The sequence below is a fragment of the Oncorhynchus kisutch genome, linkage group LG14 (genome assembly GCF_002021735.2).
Source record: "Oncorhynchus kisutch isolate 150728-3 linkage group LG14, Okis_V2, whole genome shotgun sequence".
NCBI classification, from domain to species: domain Eukaryota; kingdom Metazoa; phylum Chordata; class Actinopteri; order Salmoniformes; family Salmonidae; genus Oncorhynchus; species Oncorhynchus kisutch.
In genome coordinates this window covers 59,769,130-59,791,610 of record NC_034187.2, presented here as the reverse complement: position 1 = coordinate 59,791,610, position 22,481 = coordinate 59,769,130, and the positions used below count along the sequence as shown (strand labels likewise).

General features: G+C 43.7%; 1 protein-coding gene across 5 annotated transcripts in view; it reads right to left on the bottom strand.

Annotated features, from left to right (window-relative positions):
* LOC109904440 (A-kinase anchor protein 9) overlaps positions 1-22,481 on the bottom strand; it is a 121,694-nt gene that overhangs the window by 82,789 nt on the left and 16,424 nt on the right. For 4 of the 5 annotated variants that reach the window (XM_031788669.1, XM_031788671.1, XM_031788672.1 and 1 more), the window contains exons 2-13: positions 20,229-20,474; positions 16,855-16,899; positions 16,200-16,259; positions 15,120-15,269; positions 14,075-14,230; positions 7,744-7,941; positions 4,600-7,461; positions 3,070-3,156; positions 1,396-1,531; positions 1,038-1,117; positions 421-550; positions 10-107 (exon numbers count right to left, since the gene is read on the bottom strand). In XM_031788669.1, the coding sequence (XP_031644529.1) occupies positions 10-107; positions 421-550; positions 1,038-1,117; positions 1,396-1,531; positions 3,070-3,156; positions 4,600-7,461; positions 7,744-7,941; positions 14,075-14,230; positions 15,120-15,269; positions 16,200-16,259; positions 16,855-16,899; positions 20,229-20,474 (4,248 nt within the window). The remainder of the gene's footprint in view (positions 1-9; positions 108-420; positions 551-1,037; positions 1,118-1,395; positions 1,532-3,069; positions 3,157-4,599; positions 7,462-7,743; positions 7,942-14,074; positions 14,231-15,119; positions 15,270-16,199; positions 16,260-16,854; positions 16,900-20,228; positions 20,475-22,481) is intronic. The other variant, XM_031788673.1, reaches the window with a different exon arrangement.

The following is a 22,481-nucleotide window of genomic DNA, read 5'->3' as shown; positions in this document are numbered from 1 at the left end:
TACACACACCGTATTGCCATCTGCCTTCAGTAAGGACTGGAGCTGTAGTAGACGACCATGCTCCTGCTCAATCCTTTCCTTCACCTGCTGAAGGTCTCTACACATTTCTATTGAGCGAGACAGAAGAAATGCCCATTACAAATATGTCCTCATGCAGTTAGTCTCAGGTACTGTATTTGTATCTTAATTACTAAAAGATATTTCATTTATCATTCATGTAGCTTTATTTGATGTGTGTATGCAAATGAAAACTGGGGGAAAATACAATCTAATATAATTTGCAATTTTATCATGCCACAGTCAAGATCGTTTGGCGACTTATTTATTTGGACTTTTCCGTTAGTCAGCGACTCATCTCATAGGCTGCATGTTTATGTAGCATTGTTATCATTCGGGTAGACATCCCAACCAATAAAGCACCTTTTGCATCCTGTAAAACAGCACTGGGATCCCTGGTTTCTTCCTTTTCACATGAATGAATCGTCCAGTCCTCAACATCAGTGGGGTAGAGATACTCCAAGAATTCCTCTCCGAAAAGTTTAGCAAAGGACTGTGAAGAGAACGGCAAAATAGCTTTCAAACATCGATGTCTCAGTGAATATTTGATGCACTCGTGTGGTAATAATCAATGTCCAAACCTGAAATAATTCGGTCAAATAACATTCTCAGAAATCGAAAAGTAATTGAGAATGCAAAGGAACACAAATCAATACCTGGTTTATTAGGTTTGCTGTGTGTGTCCTATCCTTGTGGGGACATAAAATGACCAAAGGTCCCCATAAGGATAGTAAAACCAGGAAAATTCTCTGCTGTGCAGACATTTCCCACGTCCCCATCAGAACAAAGGCTATTTTAAGTTTAGGTTTAGAGTTACAATTACAGTTCCGGTTAGAATTAGCGTAAGGGATTAGTGGTTATGGTAAGGGTTAGGTTTAGGAGTTAGGTTTACAGGTTAGGGAAAATTATTTTGTGGAAATTAGGTTCCCACAAGGATAGAAGAACATAACACATGCGTGTGTGTAATTAATGTTAACTACCAGGATGAGCTGCTTGCATTCTTCAGACACAATTTGCACCACATTCTGGTACTTGGAGCTTTTGGGATCATCTGTGAAGTCTGAGAAAAACAACAAAAGCATACAGTATTATTGTCTTATATTGAGCATAAATAGTACACCATAATTCAATTACTAAAATAAGATGAAAGCAAAAGTGACTGAATAACTTGTGTGGGAGTCAGTGTCCTGTTTTCTATCTACAGTTTGTAGCATGGTTGAAGTCATGAATGATATATTAAAAAAAACTTAAATGTGGCCCATCTAGCTCCATAACCCCAGATACACACACACAATGAAAAATGCATGTGCGCACACAGTGAAACACACACGCCCGCACCCCTTGGTTCTTTGAGGCGGCCTAGCTCAAGTATGCAGGCACGGGAGTCTGTCTGCTCCCGGAGCAGCTCCAGCTGCGCAGCGTGTATCTGAGACAAGCTGATCCGCTGGGCCTCCAGCTGCAGCCTGCACTCCACCTTCACAAATAGACAAGAGTGGAGAGAGCATAAAATTAGATACACCAGAATGTATATACTCACTCAGTCTACCTACTGTGGCACAATATAGATTGTTTCAGGAGTAGGACACACAAATTCCACAGGATTATATGTACTTGTTGCAACACACGATGAATTTAAGGTATTCTTAGCAATATGACGTTATAGAGGTAACACAATTGTCAACCAATACTGGCCCCTCCAAATGTAGGCATGCCTGTTGTTGTTGACATCTGTAAGCAGGAAGTCGGCACGCTGTGTATGATGCCATATTGCTGAGTGTACCTTGTGACCACCATCCCACTCTGTCTGCCGAATTCTCTCTCTTTGCTCTCGTTTTCCTGAATAGGATGTCGGTGGGCGGAGCCGGGAGGGTCGTCAGGGAAATGGGACACACCTGGGCTCGGGTGTATCCCGGGATAAATACACCTCTTCCTCAATTATTGAGGAGACTCTCTCCATGCAGACACAATGATGAAGAGTTTGGTTGTGGCATTTTTGTGGCAATTTTGTTTGTTTGTTTGCTTTGGCACCTTTTAACACCCCTCATTGTCACATTTATGCACGCAAACACTCACACACACACACCATTGCAAATTGTATTTAGTTTACTTCAGTTAATAAATATATTTTGTTATTATTTTTGTTTCGAACTTCAAGGCGATTCGTAACAACCTTTAAACAAACATTCCAAATGGTGTATCCACAATATATAAATGGACAGTCCATCCAGCACCTTGTTTGAATGAGAATGCCTGTTTCCCTGATTCAGATTTTATACGCGAGACAGGGGGGAGCACCTGGGCTTTAGCACAACAAATGAGGGGCCAGCTATTATCCATTCTTCAGCCAGCAATACAATGGGGAGCTGGCAAGGGTTTTCACCCGCCCGCCTGTGGATGGTGTAAATGCAGATGTGTTGCAGCTACACTCGCATGAAATTATGATTTTCTTTTATTTTGATGACAGTGCATTTTGCTGTGCACAGTGTTTTTGTGTTGGTTGGCAACACTGTTGTTTTCATAGTGCTTTGTAAGACAAGAATTGATCCAACCAATTTAAGAGCTATACTATAAATATTACAGTAGGACATCAAATTGATGTCAAGCACATGCCTGGTCGCCTAATGCATGTAGCTATGTAGAATATGATCCTGTTCTTTGGCAAATACTGTTATGAAACAGAGATTGAATAATTGCATACTGCAACTTCCTAAACAAATTCATAGTTCTTACTTTGGTTATTTCACACTGATTATTAGCACAGTCTGGGCAGTACAACACTTGCTGACACAATAACAACCAAGCATATGACTCTTGAAAATAAAAATCGGTGACAAAAGAAAAGCTTTGCCTTTCATAACAGTCTTACTACTGGGTGCCCATAGTTTCTCTATGAAGCTTTGCCACCTGTTGATTGACCTTCCCAACCCGCTGTACTACTCTCTGATGGATCAAAGGCAGCCACTCAGGCTGGAGCTAAAAGCACAGGCGGATGTGAGCTCAGGTGACATTTACATGCTCTATGGTCTCGTTGTCCCCGTCGTCGTCCTCTCGCTTCGCTACATGGTCCGCCCGACACTCCATCCCATCTACTCTCTTCCCCTGAAAAGAGGAGAAAAGGTAGCCATTGTAACAAGAGTTTAAACATGTGAATATAAAACACATGTTAACAGTGTTGATGAGGTCTGGCGACAACGCGTATGGCATATAACACAATGAAGCGCTTACTGAGAAGGCTACACTGTAAACATTAAGACAGCTTCGGGAAGCATTTCACATCTTTTATTAGCAATTCATTAATATCAATGAATACTATGTCATCTCAAATATGGTGTACACTTGCACACAGTACTGATACCAAGAACAAGAGGCAATAGCACCATTAGGTTGTTTTTATAAAGTCATTTATAAATAGATGTAAATGTTGCTTATGAAGATGCTCATGAAGATGCTACTGTGTGTAGTCTATTAAGGGGTCCTTCTCAGTAAGAGAAATTGAACACAATGTGGTGCACTGATGCAAGATGAGGGACAAATGCTGTGCATCTTTGACAATGCTCTACTGAGGTGAAGCCTTGGACATGTATAATACAGGTGAGACACATATATGAGTGGCTGTGACATAAAATGGCTTCTCACCTTCGAGCACTTACTCCCTGCAGGACGGAAAGAAACTACAATGTATACATTTCTCTACATAAAAGCAAAGAAGTTCTTCAGCGAGAGAAAGACATTCATGAAAGATAACGACGTACACTTCATGTCTTTTCATGCTCTTTTTAATCTTTGAAGAGAATAGTAATATTCTTACATAACAGCTTGAGTAAAGCTTGGTGATTTCAGCGTAATAACAATCTGAAAATGTTACATGGATTGGAGCGTCTATACTCTGTGTGTTTATGCAACAGGCTCTCTTCCAGACTGCATTGAACCAATTGAGGCTCCCCCTTCAGCTTCTCCTGTTTTACAATGAGTGGTATGTGTGGCCTGACAACCACAGACAAAATATTGAGCCTCTTTTTACCTAAGGGTGTACTTATGAGAGCCAGCATCTGTCAGGTGCTTTGTAATCAAGCCTATCAATCACTAGAGTCACAGGCTGAATGAAAAAAAAAAAACGTCAGTGCTAGAACAGGCAAACCTCACCTCAGCCAGGTTTTTAAATAAGCCTTCGGTTCAGTCTACGCAGCGTATGAATACAGATACCATTCACCTGTATCAAGTAACGATCAACAATTCTAATATTTAACAAGGGAGTAATGATACATCGTTACGTAGTACTGGTTGTGAACGTGATCAACTGTTAACCTGGTTATTTCAACAATAGTGAATTATGTACTGAGCATTAACATAAGATGAATGAAAATGCTCTATAAAACATTAACAGTTCAATCAGAAAGATTGTTTCATCAAACTTATGAAAAGGCAGGGATTGCGAGAGAGACATAAAAAGACAGCAATTCAGCAAGGCACTTAACGTTTCGGTAGTGGGGGCCATTCCAGCTAAGAGGACTGCAGCAGTAGCTGCTGCGTGTGAATGCCTACCTGCTTCCCAATGTCGTCTCGCTCTCCGTGGTACCCGAAGCTGGAGTCCTCCTCCCCGGTCCTCTGCTGTGAGCTCGACGGAACCTGGCTCTCCATCTGAGCCCGCGACTCCCGCTCTGCTGCAGCAGTAGAACCTCCAGCTTTGTTTCTCTCCACCACCTCCTCCTTCTCTCTCTTCTCTTTGGACTGGGCAGAGCTCTGGCGTTTCTTCTTGCCTCGCCGCTGCTGTGTCTTGCGCCTGTCTGACCCAGAGGCTGAAGGCTCTACAGCGGAGCTATGCTCAACAGGTCCCTCCCCCACAGTTGAGACCTGAGATGGGGCTGCAGACGGAGCGAGTGTTTGGCTCTGGTGCAGAGCCTCCGGGGTGTGCCGGAGGCGATCTCGCTCTATTTCGGCGGCATGTAAGGAGGAGCGGAGCACCTCTACCTCCCCTTGGAGAGATTCGATCTGGAGATGATGATCCTTGATGGAGCAAGCTAGGACTGCAGACTGAACAGGCTGCTCTCTCTGTTGGAGATGTGCTTGGCTCAGAGCAGCTCTCCCTCCCTCCTCTCTCTGCAGTTCCATCTCTCCCTTTCTCTCCTTCAGAGTCTCCCGCTCTCTTTCGAGCTCTTCCTCAAGGTTTTCGTTTTGGGCAATGACCTCTTTGTTTTCTCTCTTGACCTGACTGAGCTCTCCTTCCAGCTCATCCAATTCGCCTTCTGTAACAGTCAGCTGCTCGGTAACTTCAGACAGCCTCACTGCGAGTTCTTCCTTTTCTGTCAGAGATACCTTCAGCTTCTCCATCAGCTCAGTAGTGTCTTTCTCTATCGAAGCACCGCCGTTGTCCTCCATTTGGATATTTTCCTTGCTCTCCCTCAGCTCCTGAATCTGCGACTGAAGGCTGGCAAGTTGAGACTCAAACACAAGTGTCTCCTTGAGAATCCTCTCTTCCAACTGCGCCTTTACCTCAACAAGGCACGTATACTCCTCCTTGAGCTCCTGATAGTTCACCTCAAAGTTATTTTCGGCAAAAGAGAATGTGTTCCTTTGCTTTTCAATCTCCTCTTGCAACTCTACCACTTGTCGCTGCTTTAGTTCATTTTCTGTGGTGAGAGATTTACATTTTTTTGTCTTGGACTCCACTTCCTCTTTCATGGTGTTGTTGGTTTCCATCAAAATCCTATTTTCTGACTCCAGCCCCCTCCATTTGTTGTCCCAGCTCTTTTCTCTCTCCTTGGACTCATTTTCTAGCATCTCATTCTTTTTCAACAGCATTTGGAGATCCCTTTCCATTCTGACACTTTCTTCTCCACGCTTTCGCAGTTCCTCAACCTCCAACTGAAGTTCCTTGAGTTGCGCCACCAGCTCGTCGGCTTTTGAGCTGTGCAGTGCCATCTTTAGGTCGTCTTTCAGTGCAACAATTTGGTGTAACAGCTCGTCCCGCTTGACCTCGTAACCGTTCCGCAGTTCCTCCAGGGCTCGGCTGTGCCGAATGGATGCCTCGTTGAGGAGGTTCTCAGCGTTGAGATGGCTTTCCCTCTGGAGGTCCTCCCGAAGGAGAATGAGCTCCTCCTCGTGGCTGAAGAGGAGCTGCGTCCTCAGCCTCTCCAGTTCCGACTCCTGTGACTCTGCCATGCGGTCCAGCACTGCGTCCTTTTCACGCTCCATCATCTCCAGTTTGATCTTGTAGTTGGTTGTCTCCGACTCGTGCTTGGCCTCAATCTCTTCTGCTGACTCTGCAGCGGCAGCTAGCTGGGCCTTCAGGTCATCAATGGTTTCCTGGAAGCGCTGCAGATCACCCCGACAACGCTCATGGACAGCAAAGTTATGGGAGGCCTGCTCAATTTTGGCATGGGCTGAGCGGAGGTCCTGGAGCAGGTCAGTCACCTGACCCTGAAGGTTGAGCTTCTCCTGCGCCACCTGGGTCAGCTCCTGTCTGGCCTTCTCATGGAGAGCCTGGGCCTCTAGGAGCCTCTGCTGAAGCTCTGCGATCTTGCCCTTAAGCTCGATCACCACCTCGGGACTGGGACTGGGCGCGGGTTGCTGAGCTCTTAGAAGTGCTAGATCTTCGCGATGCTGCTCCGTGACCTGCTCCAGGGCCGCAGAGTGCTGCAAGCGAAGTTCCAGCTTCATCTGGACGATCTGCTCACCGTACATCTCATCTAGCTCTGCCCGAAGATGCTCCAGCCTGCGGGCCGAGTCCTCCTCTATTCTCTGGAAGGTGTCGCTCTCTGACAGGCTCCCCTGATGGCATCGCTTCTGGAGATCTTCCACAGTGCCCATTAGCTGCTGGATTTCACTGGAGGACATCCGCTCCTTCTGCCTAGAGGCTGAGAGTTCGCACCTGCATGACTCCAACTCATCCCTACAGCTATCCCACTCACCCTTACTGCTCTCCAATTCAACCCTACAGCTACCCAACTCACCCTTACTGCTCTCCAGCTCAACCCTACAGCTATCCAACTCACCCTTACTGCCCTCCAGCTCAACCCTACAGCTATTCAATTCACTCTTAGTGCTCTCTAAGTCCCTCTTACAGTTATCCAAGTCACTCTTACAGCTCTCCAGCTCTTGAGCCTTTGAGGATATTTGCTGGTTGAGGCCGTTTAAGCATTTCTCAGAGGCCGTCAACTCACCCTTTAGCTGGTGGAGGGAGGAGTCATGTTCTGACATGACTCTCTCTTGCTCGGCAATCAGCAGTTCTTTCTCGTTCATCTTCTGTGCAAAAGTCTCCTCAGTCATCCTTCCCACCTGTGTAAGCTCCACCTTGAGCATGGTCAGTGTACGCTCATGCTCTGTTATTATTGCAGTTTGTTCCGAAATCAGCAGGTCTTTCTCATTTAACCTTTGTGCAAATGATTCTTCTGTTCTTCTTCCCACCTGCGAGGGAAAAGTAAGAATTAGACATACAGGTAAAATGTCAAATATAATTCAAATCTCATACTAAAACGGTTTAAATAAAACTTCCACAAAACAGCCCTTAAACTAAATTATGTTTTTGTAAGGTAATAATAGTAAGAAATGTAATCAGATTTCAAAATGCACCCTGTAATCAACCACCTTTAAAAGAGATCCATTGAACAGATCAATACATTTCATACAAGCAGACATTTTCACCTGAATGACAGGCATTGACTAACACCAAATACGCAGCCGTCTCACCATCTCTGCCTCGTTGAGCCGGTGCTGGAGCTGGCTGACATGCAGCAGATGCTCCTTGCTCATCATTTGGTGCGCTCTGACCTGGCCATCCATCTCCTCCAGCTGCTGCTGGTATTGGACGAGCTGCTGCTTGGACTGCAGGAGGTCCTGTGCTGTGCTGCTGTGGCTGGTGTTCCTCAGAGTCTCGCCTGCCTGCAGCTGTCAATCAAACCAGAGGGTGTTCATGTTCCCATGAAAATTGGGGAAAACAACATCACCACCACATCTGTTGTATAATTATTAGAAGGGTAATAAAATCCATGAAATGTTGATAAAGCAGGGTAAAGCTTGAGACAGAATAAGATTGCATAGGACTAGCACAGGTATGTCTAACCTAGAGTTGCAAAATTCCAGTAACTTTCCCCAAATTCCCCGGTTTTCCAGAAATCCCAGTTGGAGGATTCACAGAATTCTGCTTTTCCCCCACTGTTTAAAGGAATATTCCAACAAGGTTCTCTGGAAAACCAGGGAAGGATACCGAAATTTTGTAAACACCCGATGGTTCTCCCAATCACGGCCAGTTGTGATACAGCCGGGAATCGAACCGGGGGCTGTAGTGACGCCTCTAGCACTGAGATGCAGTGCCTTAGACCGTTGCGTCACTCGGGAGCCCCTTCATTAGGAATGCTTTTCCAACAGCCTTGAAGGAGTTCCCACATATGTACTTGTTGGCTGCTTTTCCTTCACTCCGTGGTCCATCTCATCCCAAACCATTTCAATTGGGTTGCGGTTGGGTGATTGTGGAGGCCAGGTCATCTGATGCAGCACTCCATCACTCTCCTTCTTGGTTGAATAGCCCTTACATAACCTGGAGGTGTGTTGGGTGATTGTCCTGATGAAAAACAAATGATAGTGCGACTAAGCACAAACCAGATGGGATGGCGTATCGCTGCAGAATGCTGTGGCAGCCATGCTGGTTAAGTGTGCCTTGAATTCAAAATAAATCACTGACAGCGTCACCAGCAAAGCAACCCCACACCATCACAACTCCTCCGTGCATCACGGTGGGGACCACACATGCGGAGATCATCCGTTCACCTACTTTGCAGCTCACAAAGACACCCACAAAGACACCCTTGTCCTTTAGTAGTGGTTTCTTTGCAGCAATTTCACCATGATGGCCTGATTCACGCAGTTTCCTCTGAACAGTTGGTGTTGATGTGTCTGTTACTTGAACTCTGTGAAGCATTTGGGCTGCAATCTGAGGTACAGTTAACACTCATGAACGTATCCTCTGCAGCAGAGATAACTCTGGGTCTCCCTGTCCTGTGGCGGTAATCATGAGAGCCAGTTTCATCATAGCGTTTGATGGTTTTTGCTTCCTGCAAGCACTTGAAGAATCTTTCAAAGTTCCGGAAATTTTCCGCATTGTCTGACCTTCATGTCTTAAAGTAATGATGGACTGTCGTTTCTCTTTGCTTATTTGAGCTGTTCTTGCCATAATATGGACTTGTTATTTTACCAAATAGGGCTATCTTCTGTACACCACCCCTGCATTGTCACAACACAACTGATTGGCTCAAACGCATTAAGTCAAGAAAATCCACAAATTAACTTTTAACAAGGCACACCTGTTAATTTAAATGCATTCCAGGTGACTAACTCATGAAGCTGGTTGAGAGAATGTCAATAGTATGCAAAGCTATCATCAAGGCAAAGGGTGGAGAAACAATATATTTAGATTTGTTTAACACTTTTTTGGTTACTACATGATTCCATGTGTTATTTCCTAGTTAAGTCTTCCCTATTATTCTACAATGTAGAAAATAGTAAAATATTGAAAAACCCTGGAATGAGTAGGTGTGTCCAAACGATGGACTGGTACTGTACATGTGACCCGTTTCAGGAAACTAGGCATATGTCTCAAGTCCCGACTTCACAGGTGAGCAATTTTCTTTTTTTTCTTTTTACCAAAATGCATTTTTTGGTGGAAATGTGAACTTTCATGTGCCTTAATTACAAACCTGTATGAAAACTGTAAATACGAATAAAATTGTTAAATTACGAGCCTTGTTGGTTAAGCCACAGAAACAGACCGCAACCTTCCCACTAATGAATGGGCTGGATAATGAGTGGGCTGGACAAGCCGAGGAGAGAGGATTGGTTTGCCATATAGAATGCTTCCGTCTATTTGAGCTGGTCAGTCTGATGGTAATCCTGTCAAACGCTGCTTTAAAAAAAAAAAACTATCGCGTATTGGAGCTGCATAAGCGTTTCTCTTCACTTTCTGGAGGACCGAGTTTCGAATTCAGTGGAATTAGATTTATGATAGCTAAAGAGATGTTGTACTAATGTTAGCTGGCTGGCTCCCTAGCTAAAGTTGTGTACTATTCGTATCCCAGAACCATTTGCTTTGCTAGTTAGAGCCCAATGTTAGCTAGCTAGCATTGAATCTGGTTAGTTAGCTCCCAGCAGATTCATGCAGGGTAGTAAGGACATGATTTGGCACTGTGTTCATTGTTGTTCTTGTTAACCTAGCTAGCTAGCAAGCTAGATACATGTCTTAAGCTAAAGTGTACAACACCCGTTGAATATGGCCGGTGTCAGTAAACCTAGGCAAAAAAGCTAAATGAAATTGTTGCCAGCAGAGCTCGTTAGACTGCTGTCATGTTATCCAAGAGGTAAACAAATCATCGGCCAGAGCATCAAGTGCGTGCTCTGAAGGCACCGAGAACTAAACGAGATGGGTGGCGCAAAAGCTTAAGACAGTGTGAACGATGCTGAATGAGAGTAGACAAAGAGCTCTTCACCAGAATCTGTCGTTCTGCCCCTGAACAGGCAGTTAACCCACTGTTCCTAGGCCGTCATTGAAAATAAGAATTTGTTCTTAACTGATCTTGCCTAGTTAAATAAAGGTAAAATAAAAACATTTAAATAAAATAACAAAACATTCAAAGGTCATTTTCTCAAAAGTATCATCAACTTTCAAAGCCGAATTACTTGAGTACTTAGAGTACAATAGGCTGAGAGAGGCTGGACTGAGGGCTTGTAGGCCTGTTGTAAGGCAGGTCCTCACCAGACATCACCGGCAACAAAGTCGCCTATGGGCACAAACCCACCTCAAAACTGCCGTGTACAATATACCATTTTGTGGCTCTGAGTCTCTACTTTTATCCAATGTAAAAAGCACTATTTCAAATTTTGTCACATAAGACCAAATCTGGGTGGTAAGTCACATGTACATACATAAACTCAGCAACAACAAAAAAATGTCCCTTTTTCAGGACCCGGTCTTTCAAAGATAATTTGTAGAAATCGAAATAACTTCACAGATCTTCATTGTAAAGGGTTTGAACACTGTATCCCATGCTTGTTCAATGTACCATAAACAATTAATGAACATGCACCTGTGGAACGGTTAAGACACTAACAGTTTGCAGACGGTAGGCAATTAAGGTCACAGTTATGAAAACTTAGGACACTAAAGAGGCCTTTCTACTGACTCTGAAAAACACAACAAAAATGCGTGAACGTGTCTTAGGCATGCTGCAAGGAGGCATGAGGACTGCAGATGTGACCAGGGCAATAAATTGCAATGTCCGTACTGTGAGACGCCTAAGACAGCACTACAGGGAGACAGGACGGACAGCTGATCGTCCTCGCAGTGGCAGACCACGTGTAACAACACCTGCACAGGATCGGTACATCCGAACATCACACCTGTGGGACAGGTACAGGATGGCAACAAACTGCCTGAGTTATACCAGGAACGCGCAATCCCTCCATCAGTGCTCAGACTGTCCACAATAGGCTGAGAGAGGCTGGACTGAGGGCTTGTAGGCCTGTTGAAAGAAAGGTCCTCACCAGACTTCACCGGCAACAACGCCGCCTATGGGCACAAACCCACCGTCGCTGGACCATACAGGACTGGCAAAAAGTGATCTTCACTGATGAGTCGCAGTTTTATCTCACCAGGGCTGATGGTCGGATTCGCTTATATTATCGAAGGAATGAGCGTTACACCGAGGCCTGTACTCTGGAGTGAGATCTTTTTGAAGGTGGAGGGTCCGTCATGGTTTGGGCCGGTGTGTCACAGCATCATCGAACTGCGCTTGTTGTCATTGCAGGCAATGTCAATGCTGTGCATTGCAGGCAATCTCAACGCTCATCTCATCCTGACATGACCCTCCAGCATGACAATGCCACTAGCCATACTGCTCGTTCTGTGCATGATTTCCTGCAAGACAGGAATGTCAATGTTCTGCCATGGCCAGCGAAGAGCCGGGAACTCAATCCCATTGAGCATGTCGGGGATCTGTTGGATCGGAGGGAGAGGGCTAGGGCCATTCCCCCCAGAAATGTCCAGGAACTTGCAGGTGCCTTGATGGAAGAGGGGGTAACATCTCATAGCAAGAACTGGCAAATCTGGTACAGTCCATGAGGAGGAGATGCACTGCAGTACTTAATGCAGCTGGTGGCCACACCAGATACTGACTGTTACTTTTGCTACCCCCCCCCCCCCCCCCCTTTGTTCAGGGACACATTATTCCATTTCTGTTAGTCACATGTCTGTGGAACTTGTTCAGTTTATGTCTCAGTTGTTGAATCTTATGTTCATACAAATATTTATACATGTTAAGTTGACAGTTTCTTTTTTTGCTGAGTTTACATACACATATATACACACACACACACACTACCATTCAAAAGTTTGGGGTCACTTAGAAATGTCCTTGTTTTTTAAAAGAAAAGCACATTTTTTGTCCATTAAAATAACATCAAATTCATCAGAAATACAGTTTAGACATTGTTAATGTTGTAAATGACTATCGTAGCTGGAAACAGCAGATTTTTTTATGGAATACCTACGTACAGATGCCCATTATCAACAACCATCACTCGTGTGTTCCAATGTGTTAGCTAATCCAAGTTTATAATTTTAAAAGGCTAATTGATCATTAGAAAACATTAGTGTCTAGTTTGAGAAACAGACGCCTCAAGTCCTCAAAGGGTAGCTTCATTAAATAGTACCTGCAAAACACTAGTCAACATCAACAGTGAAGAGGCGACTCCGAGATGCTGGCCATCTAGGCAGAGTTGCAAACAAAAGCCATATATCAGACTGGTCAATAAAATTTATTTATTTATTTATTTTACCTTTATTTAACCAGGTAGGCAAGTTGAGAACAAGTTCTCATTTACAATTGCGACCTGGCCAAGATAAAGAAAAGCAGTTCGACAGATAAAACGACACAGAGTTACACATGGAGTAAAAACAAACATACAGTCAATAATGCAGTATAAACAAGTCTATATACAATGTGAGCAAATGAGGTGAGAAGGGAGGTAAAGGCAAAAAAGGCCATGAGGGCAAAGTAAATACAATATAGCAAGTAAAACACTGGAATGGTAGTTTTGCAATGGAAGAATGTGCAAAGTAGAAATAAAAATAATGGGGTGCAAAGGAGCAAAATAAATAAATAAATTAAAATTAAATACAGTTGGGAAAGAGGTAGTTGTTGGGGCTAAATTATAGGTGGGCTATGTACAGGTGCAGTAATCTGTGAGCTGCTCTGACAGTTGGTGCTTAAAGCTAGTGAGGGAGATAAGTGTTTCCAGTTTCAGAGATTTTTGTAGTTCGTTCCAGTCATTGGCAGCAGAGAACTGGAAGGAGAGGCGGCCAAAGAAAGAATTGGTTTTGGGGGTGACTAGAGAGATATACCTGCTGGAGCGTGTGCTACAGGTGGGAAAAATAAAATGTTAAGATTGGCAAAATAACACTGACACTAGACAGAGGAACTCTGCCTAGAAGGCCAGCATCCTAGAGTCGCATCTTCACTGTTGACTTTGAGACTGGTGTTTTGCGGGTACCATTTAATGAAGCTGACGACTTGAGCCATCAGTTTCTCAAACTAGACTCTAATGTACTTGTCCTCTTGCTCAGTTGTGCACCAGGGCCTCCCACTCCTATTTCTCTTCTGGTTAGGGCCAGTTTGTGCTGTTCTGGGAAGGGAGTATTACACAGCATTTTATGAGATCTTCAGTTTCTTTGCAATTTCTCGCATGGAATAGCCTTCATTCTCAGAACAAGAATAGACTGAGAGTTTCAGAAGAATGTTCTTTGTTTCTGGACATTTTGAGCCTGTAATCGAACCCACAAATGCTGATGTCCAGATACTCAACTAGTCTAAAGGCCAATTTTATTGCTTCGTTAATCAGGACAACAGTTTTCAGCTGTGCTAACATAATTGCAAAAGGGTTTTCTAATGATCAATTTGCCTTTGAACTAGGGTGGGATAATGTGGTATAGTGTAATGTAGTGTAGTGTATAGATTAGACAAGGACGTCTTACCTGCTGGAACTGAATGTGCAGTTTCTGGCTCTGCTCAGTCATCTCCAAGAACTCCCTCATGACCTCATCCTTCTCTTTGCGAGACTGCTGCAGATTGGCTGTGAGTTGGGTGATGATGCCGTCTCGCTGCTTTAAGGCAGCCTTGAAGTCATGCAGCTGGAGGAGAAAAAGAAGTGCAGTGTGTATACCTTGCATAATAAACATCAGTGATTCACAAGACACACTTTAGTATGACAAAGAAAACAGTACACTGGCTTGACTTGATAAAGACAAAATGTGGTCTCAAAAACAGAAGTAGCTAGTTGTGATATTTAAGGGTAGAGGCGATTTATTTTATTTGACCTTTAACTAGGCAAGTCAGTTAAGAACAAATTCTTATTTTCAATGACGGCCTAGGAAGTGGGTTAACTGCCTGTTCAGGGGCAGAACGACAGATTTGTACCTTGTCAGCTCGGGGATTTGAACTTGCAACGCTCTAACCACTAGGCTACCCTAGCGCCCCATTTAAAGGAGTATGGATGGTAATACAACCACCAATCAATGTTTTTAAACCAAACAAGAAAAGGGATGCATTCCACTGAAAAGGGAAATACCAAGAATAGTTTATATGTACTTGTTCCGTGTGTTTGACAATTCACTTGATCTTCACAGAAATCTCATATATTTATGTAGTAATCTGAATATCAGTATATAAAATGCTTAGAAATAGGTTCCTTGACAGATAAGAACGAAAATAAGTAGGCCTAAACTACAAAACTATACAAATGATTGAAATAGAGAACCACAGAAATGAAAAAAAGGAAATATTAATCATAACATTAATTTTTAACAGTGACTCCTTCTGGGTAGCAAAATTATTATCAATATGAGAGCTGCACCCTCAAATGAAGGTCAGCCCCTTAGTGTGGGCTCAGCAAGGCCAACCCCTTATGCAATCTGGTTGATGAATTAAGACTCATAAACACACACTACAACAAATGTTAATGTTTCATGAACAGTTGCAGATGACAGGTGAAGCAGGTTACATACACAGAGCGCATATTACCTGTTGTACCCCCTCTGAGCCGAAAGCCACTCTAAATTCCTCCAGCTCTCGGCTCAGCTCCTCTACCGCCAGAGTCTTGGCAGCCAGCTCTTCCTCCATGACCTGTACACTTCCACCCCTCGCCTCCTGCTGAACAGAGCCCACTTCCTCCTGTCGTGGGGGGGGGGAGAAGTGGCTAGATTAGCAATTACCTAACATCCAAAACTGACACAGAATGGAGGGAAATGGTAGCTAGCTTAGCATTTAGCTAACCTACAAAACCACCACTGAAGCAATTAGTTAGCATCCAAGGCCGTCACAGAACTGAGGGGAATGGTAGAAATGAACTAGCCAACATCCAAAACTGCCAAAGACCTGGCAGCCATTAAAGAGCACGGTGCTGATAATGGTGCCCTCTTTCGCTTTACCTCTGTACTTCACTACTCTTAGCTTAATCCATCACACTCTCTGCATTTTTCTACCTCGCTCTCTCTTCTTTTCCTCCTCAGAATGATTTTACTTCTTTACTCTCAAGCAGAAACGGTCAATCACTGCATTTGTTGTCACTCAGACTCTGTCCCCTCCTTCTCCCTTTTCTCTCTCCCTCCATCCCTCCCTCTTCCTGCCTGCAAATGGCCCGTGTGCCTTGGCAAATGAACAGCTCTTGCATCCCTGTCCAACACCCTCTTCTCTAGCCACTTCACCATTCCATCCTCCAATCCCTCTTTCTACTTCTCTTCCTCCCTCTGTTTTCCTCTTTCTGGTCTGACTTCCAGAGTAATTTACACATCTGAAATGTCAAGCAGCCCCCATTCCATACTCCCCATCTCTGCTGTTAAAATGGGGTGTAAAAGTTAAATATGACGGCAGCAGCCCACGGTCAATGCTGCACTGTAGTCCCTGGCCTTGAATCAAAACCACTTCACAAGCGCACACTGAGGATTCCAGGAGTAGAGAATAAAAAGCAACTTGGTTAGTGAGTTAGTCGGAGGACAATCTCAGGGTTAGGAGGTCAGAATGCAGTGTGGAGACAGAGCAAAAGTGTTACAGTAAAAAAAAAAAAGACAGTAGCTGGTTGCCTATTTAATTGTTGTACTGTACCCAGATAAACTCCTTGTAAGTCTCCATTGGGTTCTCGGTCATCTCAAGGCAGCCATTCACCTGTTAATTCACAATACTGTTTGGTAAAGCAGGGAGATTTCATGGTTCAGCTTCCCACTGTTCACTGGTGTACAGAGCACAGAGTGAAGGATATAATTCAATTTAGAATTTCGGTTCTGTTGTCCATGTCAGGCTTTAAAGTAATGACTGTCGCCTTCTCCAAACCGTTAAACTCAGTGTCACAGCAAAGCTTTTAATGGCGGCTCTGTAGAAGAGGGGAGGGGGTGAGGTGCGACGGGACTACTTTGACTTGTCAAGTTCAGATAAATGCCAGACGGGGACTTGTGGAGCTGAGTGTCTGGCAACAAGCTAGCCAAGTCACATTGTCTGTTCCAAAAGGCAACCTGGGAAAAGGCAGGCCTGTCCAAGGACCTAAGCCCCAAACCGTAACACTAATCCTAGCAAAGGACCTTATTAACAGATCTAAGATCAGCTTACCCTCTGTCAAATCTGAACCTTAAAAAACGATTTCCCCTAGTGGTTAAGGTGAGATAACAAGACATTTTGCAATTTGGGTGAACTATCCCTTCAAGTACTGTGTATTAACTCCATTTAAAAGTGTTCTCTGGTGTAAACTACGACGAAGTTAACTCACCTCGGAGGAGTAGTCTTCGGCTGTGGTGGACACTTCACTATCTGGCTGAAATAGAAAACAAGAAGAGGATTCATCATACCCTGCATGGGGAGGACCATAATAGGCCCCATAATAGTCACCAGTACAAGTGGCCCACACAAACAAGCAGAGGGAATGGGACCTCACGAGAGGTGCAGCGGTCTAAATGCTAGAGGCGTCACTACAGATCCGGGTTCGATCCGGGCTGTGTCGCTGCCAGCCGTGACCGGGAGACCCACGAGGTGGCTCACAATTGGCCCAGCATCGTACGGGTCAGGGGAGGGTTTAGACAGCCGGGATGTCCTTGTCCCATCGCACACTTGACTACTTTTATAAAACAGCTCCTTTTCAATGGAATAATGGCCATGATCATTAGAGCCTATTCTAGAGGGGCTAATTTCAAGATTAAAAGTTGGAACACCGTGGTGCAAGACGAGGAGAAATTAAATGAGAGCTTTTATTGTCCGAGTTTATGGAGCAGTAGGCCGATAGTTCCTGTGGCGGGCCGGGCGCATGCACGCTGACACGGTCACCAGTTGGACGGTGTTTCCTCAGACACATTGGTGCAGCTGGCTTCCGGGTTAAGCGAGCAGTGTGTCAAAAAGCAGTGCGGCTTGGCAGGGTGTGTTTCAGAGGACGCATGTCTCAACCGTCACCTCTCCTGAGTCCCTACAGGAGTTGCAGTGATGAGACAAGACTAACTACCAATTGGATATCACGAAATTCGGGAGAAAAAGGGGCAAAAAAAATGAATACATTTTTAAATATAATTTTTATAACAAGCAGAGGGAAAAACAAAGCTTCAAAGTGCATTAAAACTGATGGGCCATAACATGAGCATGCCGTTTTAGCTAAAACAAGCCCATCCTAGGTCAATATTGAGTGTACAGTTAGAATTCTGCTGTTCATGATATGACAAGGCTATTGTCCTCTCATTTCCGATTAGCCTTTGTGCAGCCAGTTCTGGTCAGTTTCGGGAGAAGAATGGGTTAATTATGGCGATGTCGAATGCTGTCAACCCGGTTTGACCTACATTCATTGGGGCATTTTGGAAGCATGGGGTGCCACATTCAATAACTGGGTGCAACCTACTTTTATAAGACAGCTTCTTTTCAATGGAATTATGGTTAGTACTCGCACAGATCTCTGTGAACCAGTCTGCCTATACAAGTGGCTTGGAGGGGAACACTTTGAAGCTGGTGTTTCCACAGCAACCCCTCTCTGCAAGGGAAGTTGTATGGCTACTTAGAATGTCTCCGTGTTCATTCAATGGTGCACCCAGGGCCAATTACACCCTTTGTCTTGGAAATGAAAACCCATTGTTTAGAGAACAAACAGACTAAAAACAAAATGGTTTTAACTAAATGTTTGAACCATTTATCAGTCTCATTATTACAAATATGGATTCAGATAAGTCTGAACTCAAAGGCATGAGTCTAAACTCATGAGCATCTTGGACCTACGAAAATGTTATCATTAATGACAGAAGTGGAAATTCATGACAAACAGGTGCTGCTCAAAATGTCTGCATGCCTATAGAAATACAGTAGGAGAAAGTGCTGAGCTATACCTCAAGAATACCGACCACCAAAAGAAAAAAGACAGGAAGCAGCCACTCTATTCAATCACCTCCGGGCCCATTTTGTGCTGCAAGGCCACAAAGCTCTCCAACCAAAGAATGAGGCGGCTTAAACAGTTTAAAGGCAATTCTGTTGCCACGGCAACCCATCATTTCCTAGTCACATTCGGGTGGCAAGGAGAGAAGAAATACTGTGGTTTTTCAGCAACAGAGGGAATGAAAACTAATGCGGTTCGTGACACAAGTAGTACAAAGGAACAGAAGGGAGGGAGAAAAGAGAGGAGTTTGCATTGTTCGGTGTAGGTGCAGAGTTGGGGGTGGCATGTTGCATACAGCCTGGTTGATGCTTGTGAATGTGCTCAAGGTTGTGAGGGGCTTGCCGATTGTCTGTGAAACAGAAATTATTTCACATTGATGATGTAACGGCGAGCTATATTAAAAATGACAGGATAAGACGGTCATTTGAACGAGGGAGAGAATCATTGAGCAAGCTTGCAATGAAGCTTTATAAAGAACTGTCTGAAGAGATAGGAAAAGAAGTCTGAACAAAATTTTCACCAAATCCTTACTTATCTTTTTGGTTATTATTTTGCTCATTATCTAACCAAAGTTGAAAGAATACTCCAACCCAACCCTCTAGCACAATAACAATATTCACAAAAAGAAAAGAAATGCAGTTGGCCAGCTGTAACTCAGATGTTAAATTCAGCAAATCAAGAGGTAACACAGCACTAACAAGGACACTTATTAGCTGCTCCACTGTTCATCCCTTTAACCCAGAGTTTCCCAAACTCGGTCCTAGGGACCCCACGGGGTGCACGTTTTGTTTTTTGCCCTAGCACTACACAGCTGATTCAAATAATCAACCTTTGATCATTTGAATCAGCTGTGTAGTGTTAGGGCAAAAATCAAAAGGGTCACCCTTAGGGCCCTGAGGAAAGAGTTTGGGAAACGCTGCTTCAATATTGCGCCTTTGAAAATCGGCGCTCATGAAAGTCGCTCATAGCAACGCATAGATTGATTCCAGAGACTGTTATCTGAGACTTGAGACACTGCTCATTCTGCTCGAACGGATTCAGACGATGTCTTTTATGCAACAAAATGTGAATCCCTTATCAGGCAGTGAATATGCGTGATTACCAAAACCTTTTTCATGTCATGTTTGGACAGCATTTTATTATCCAATGTTCTATTCAACATTTCACATGTACATCTTAGTCATTTAGCAGATACTCTATCCAGAGAAACTTACAGTAGTGAGTGCATAAATTATCACTTTTTCAAGCCAAGCAATTAAAATGTACCAATGCTTTAGAAGTAAAGAGCACATTTAGTGTTAATTCATATTTGTGATTCAAGTTACCATGATCTTTCCCTAGATGATCAGTATGGACAATACAGGAAGCCACATAAATATAGGCTACTACTGCTTACAATGTATTCCTACACACATTAGGCTACTTCAACATAGCATCAGCAAAAAAAAGAACCTAGAACTAAAATACATGATCCATCTAATCTAGGTCTTGATGAGTGGTTGATTAGCTCAATCAAAACACCCTTGTGATAAATTCAGCACAGAAGACTAATATCATTTTAATAAACTGTAATTTCAGGGCCAGGAGAAGTAGCAGTTCTCATCCCTTTTCACACTACTGAGCCAAGCCAGTTTCTTCTCTAGTCTTTTCAACGCAGACTCTCCAAATCAAGCAGGGCTGCACGCTAGGAGAAGCTCAATTCAAATGGTTAGGGATGGTAGAGAAGTTTTTGGCCTTACCTCTATGGTGTACGTCTGGTCGTGTTTGACCGTCTCACCACTGTGCAGGGTCCTGGCGAAGGTAAACCCTCTTCTTCCTACCTCCCCCCCATTCCCCTCCCCCACTGACTGATCTAACTCCTGCTCGGCCTCCCCTCTCGCCGGTCCATCCCCACCCGGGTTGTCGTCTGTTTCTCTCCTCTTTTTCTTCTTCTGCTTCTTCTTCTGTCTGTCGGCATGAGCTTTCCTCTGCCGGTACTCAGCCAACTGGGGTCACACAGGGAGAGGAAAAGCAGACAACAGGCAAGGCAGGGTCAGTGAGGTTAAATACAGAGATTACAGTGTGTCTGCACTGATTAAGAAGCAGTCCAACAAATTTAGCAAAATGTATTAATTAATTATTAAGGCTAGAGGCTATGCTACACTGAACACTGACTATACTACATCTATAGGCTAAATGCTACACTTTACATTCCTTTAAAAAAGCAACCACAATCAGAGTCAAATTATCTTTGATGATTAGTTCAATTAGCCTTTTCTGATAGATGAGGCCTACCCCAGAATCAACTACTTTAGTTGGTGTTTCAAATTCAAAAATGTTCTGGGGAAAAAATCTACAAGAGAAGAAATACCTACAGTAGTGCTACATAGCTTGGTAAAGCTCATGTGAAACATTGCATGCGTCCCGGCGCTAGCAACCTCGGATGCAAATGTGTATCCTTACCGTACATAGGCCCCTAATGACCAACAGTTAGCTTCCTGTTGTGGCTACCCCTAATCTTTTAAATACCCGCTAAAAGGATTACATTTTTTAAACTCCCTATATGTCAAACATCTAATGACTTAAACGCATTGGTAATTTGGTATATGGATAAACTGCTGTTTTTATCACCCCTTAAAGCTTTCGCCGTTTACAATTGTCCCCCCTCCCCTAAATATTAGTGTGCAAAGTGATGTCTTTAGTAACAAATGGGAGAGAAACTGTTTGATAGGAGAGGAGGATTACATCTGGATCCATGTAAATCTCGAAGATGGCCAAATGCTACTTAAGCAAATGGCGGTTTTGGAATTAGCGAAAGTCTAAAAGTCACCCAAAATCCAACCTAATCTAAATCGGCGCTCCCTTCATCGAGTTTCAGACTTTCATTTCCATATCCCTTGAGGGGGCAGGCTTTCTTTGAAACAAACGTAGATCGAGGGTGTGTGAACAATCCCAGGTTAATCTGGAGCGGCACTTGGACAAATCTGATGCTTTTAAGAGTGTCTCTACTAGAATCACCTGACCTCCCCTGCTTTTCACAAGCTCTAACAGAGCACAGAGACCTGGAGAGAAAATGTAGGCTGCTAGTATATTGAGATGCATCATGCCAGGCCTGCTGAATTGAGGGGTATCAACAGATTAATTGCTCTTATGTTTTAAACATTAATTTCCATGTAATATGCCAATGTCTAATTTTACAATATGTAAACACAGATAGACTATACACAAATTAGCTCGGAGCATGTACACACACACGCATACACAAACTTCACTTGGTGTGCAGTCTGCACCCACAAACAGACATTTAATTTCCCTCAGTGCATAAACAGCAGGGGTTCTGTACAGTTAATTGCCACAAGGGAACACTGGCACTAATTACATGGATTGGACAATAAAAGCCCTGATATCCATTATGGATAAGGGGCTGGTGACAGCCACTGAGTGGGGTGAAGTGAGTGAGCGTTAATGCAAGAGTCAGTGAACTGAATGGCCGGCTATGGGAGCTGGCTGACAGCAGGGGAGCTCAAACAGTTGGCCCGTATGTATTTTTAAAAAGGACACATTTCCAGTAGGAGGGTATCATACTAGAGCTCAATGCAGCTGAACCTAGTGCATGCAGCTCTACAGTTGGCAGGGGTCTGCAACATGTGTCCTGACCCAGGGGCCATTTTTTGGCTCGCCTGCTTTTATGTGTTCCCCCAAATTGTGATCCCATTTTGACAGGTTAAGTTCATAATAACCCAGTTAAAGTAGAAATTTGAATGAATTTTGGCCATTACAGAGTAGGAGGCCAAGTCTCAAATAAGGTTTTTCAGTCAATCATACTGAACAAAAATATAAAACGCAACATGTAAAGTGTTGGTTTCATGTTTCATGAGCTGAAATAAAAGATCCCAGAAAAAAAAGCTTATTTCTGTCAAATTATGTTAACAAATTTGCAGTGGTAGACAGTACCTTAAGTAAAAAATACTTTAAAAAGTACTACTTAAGTAGTTTATTGGGGTATCTGTACT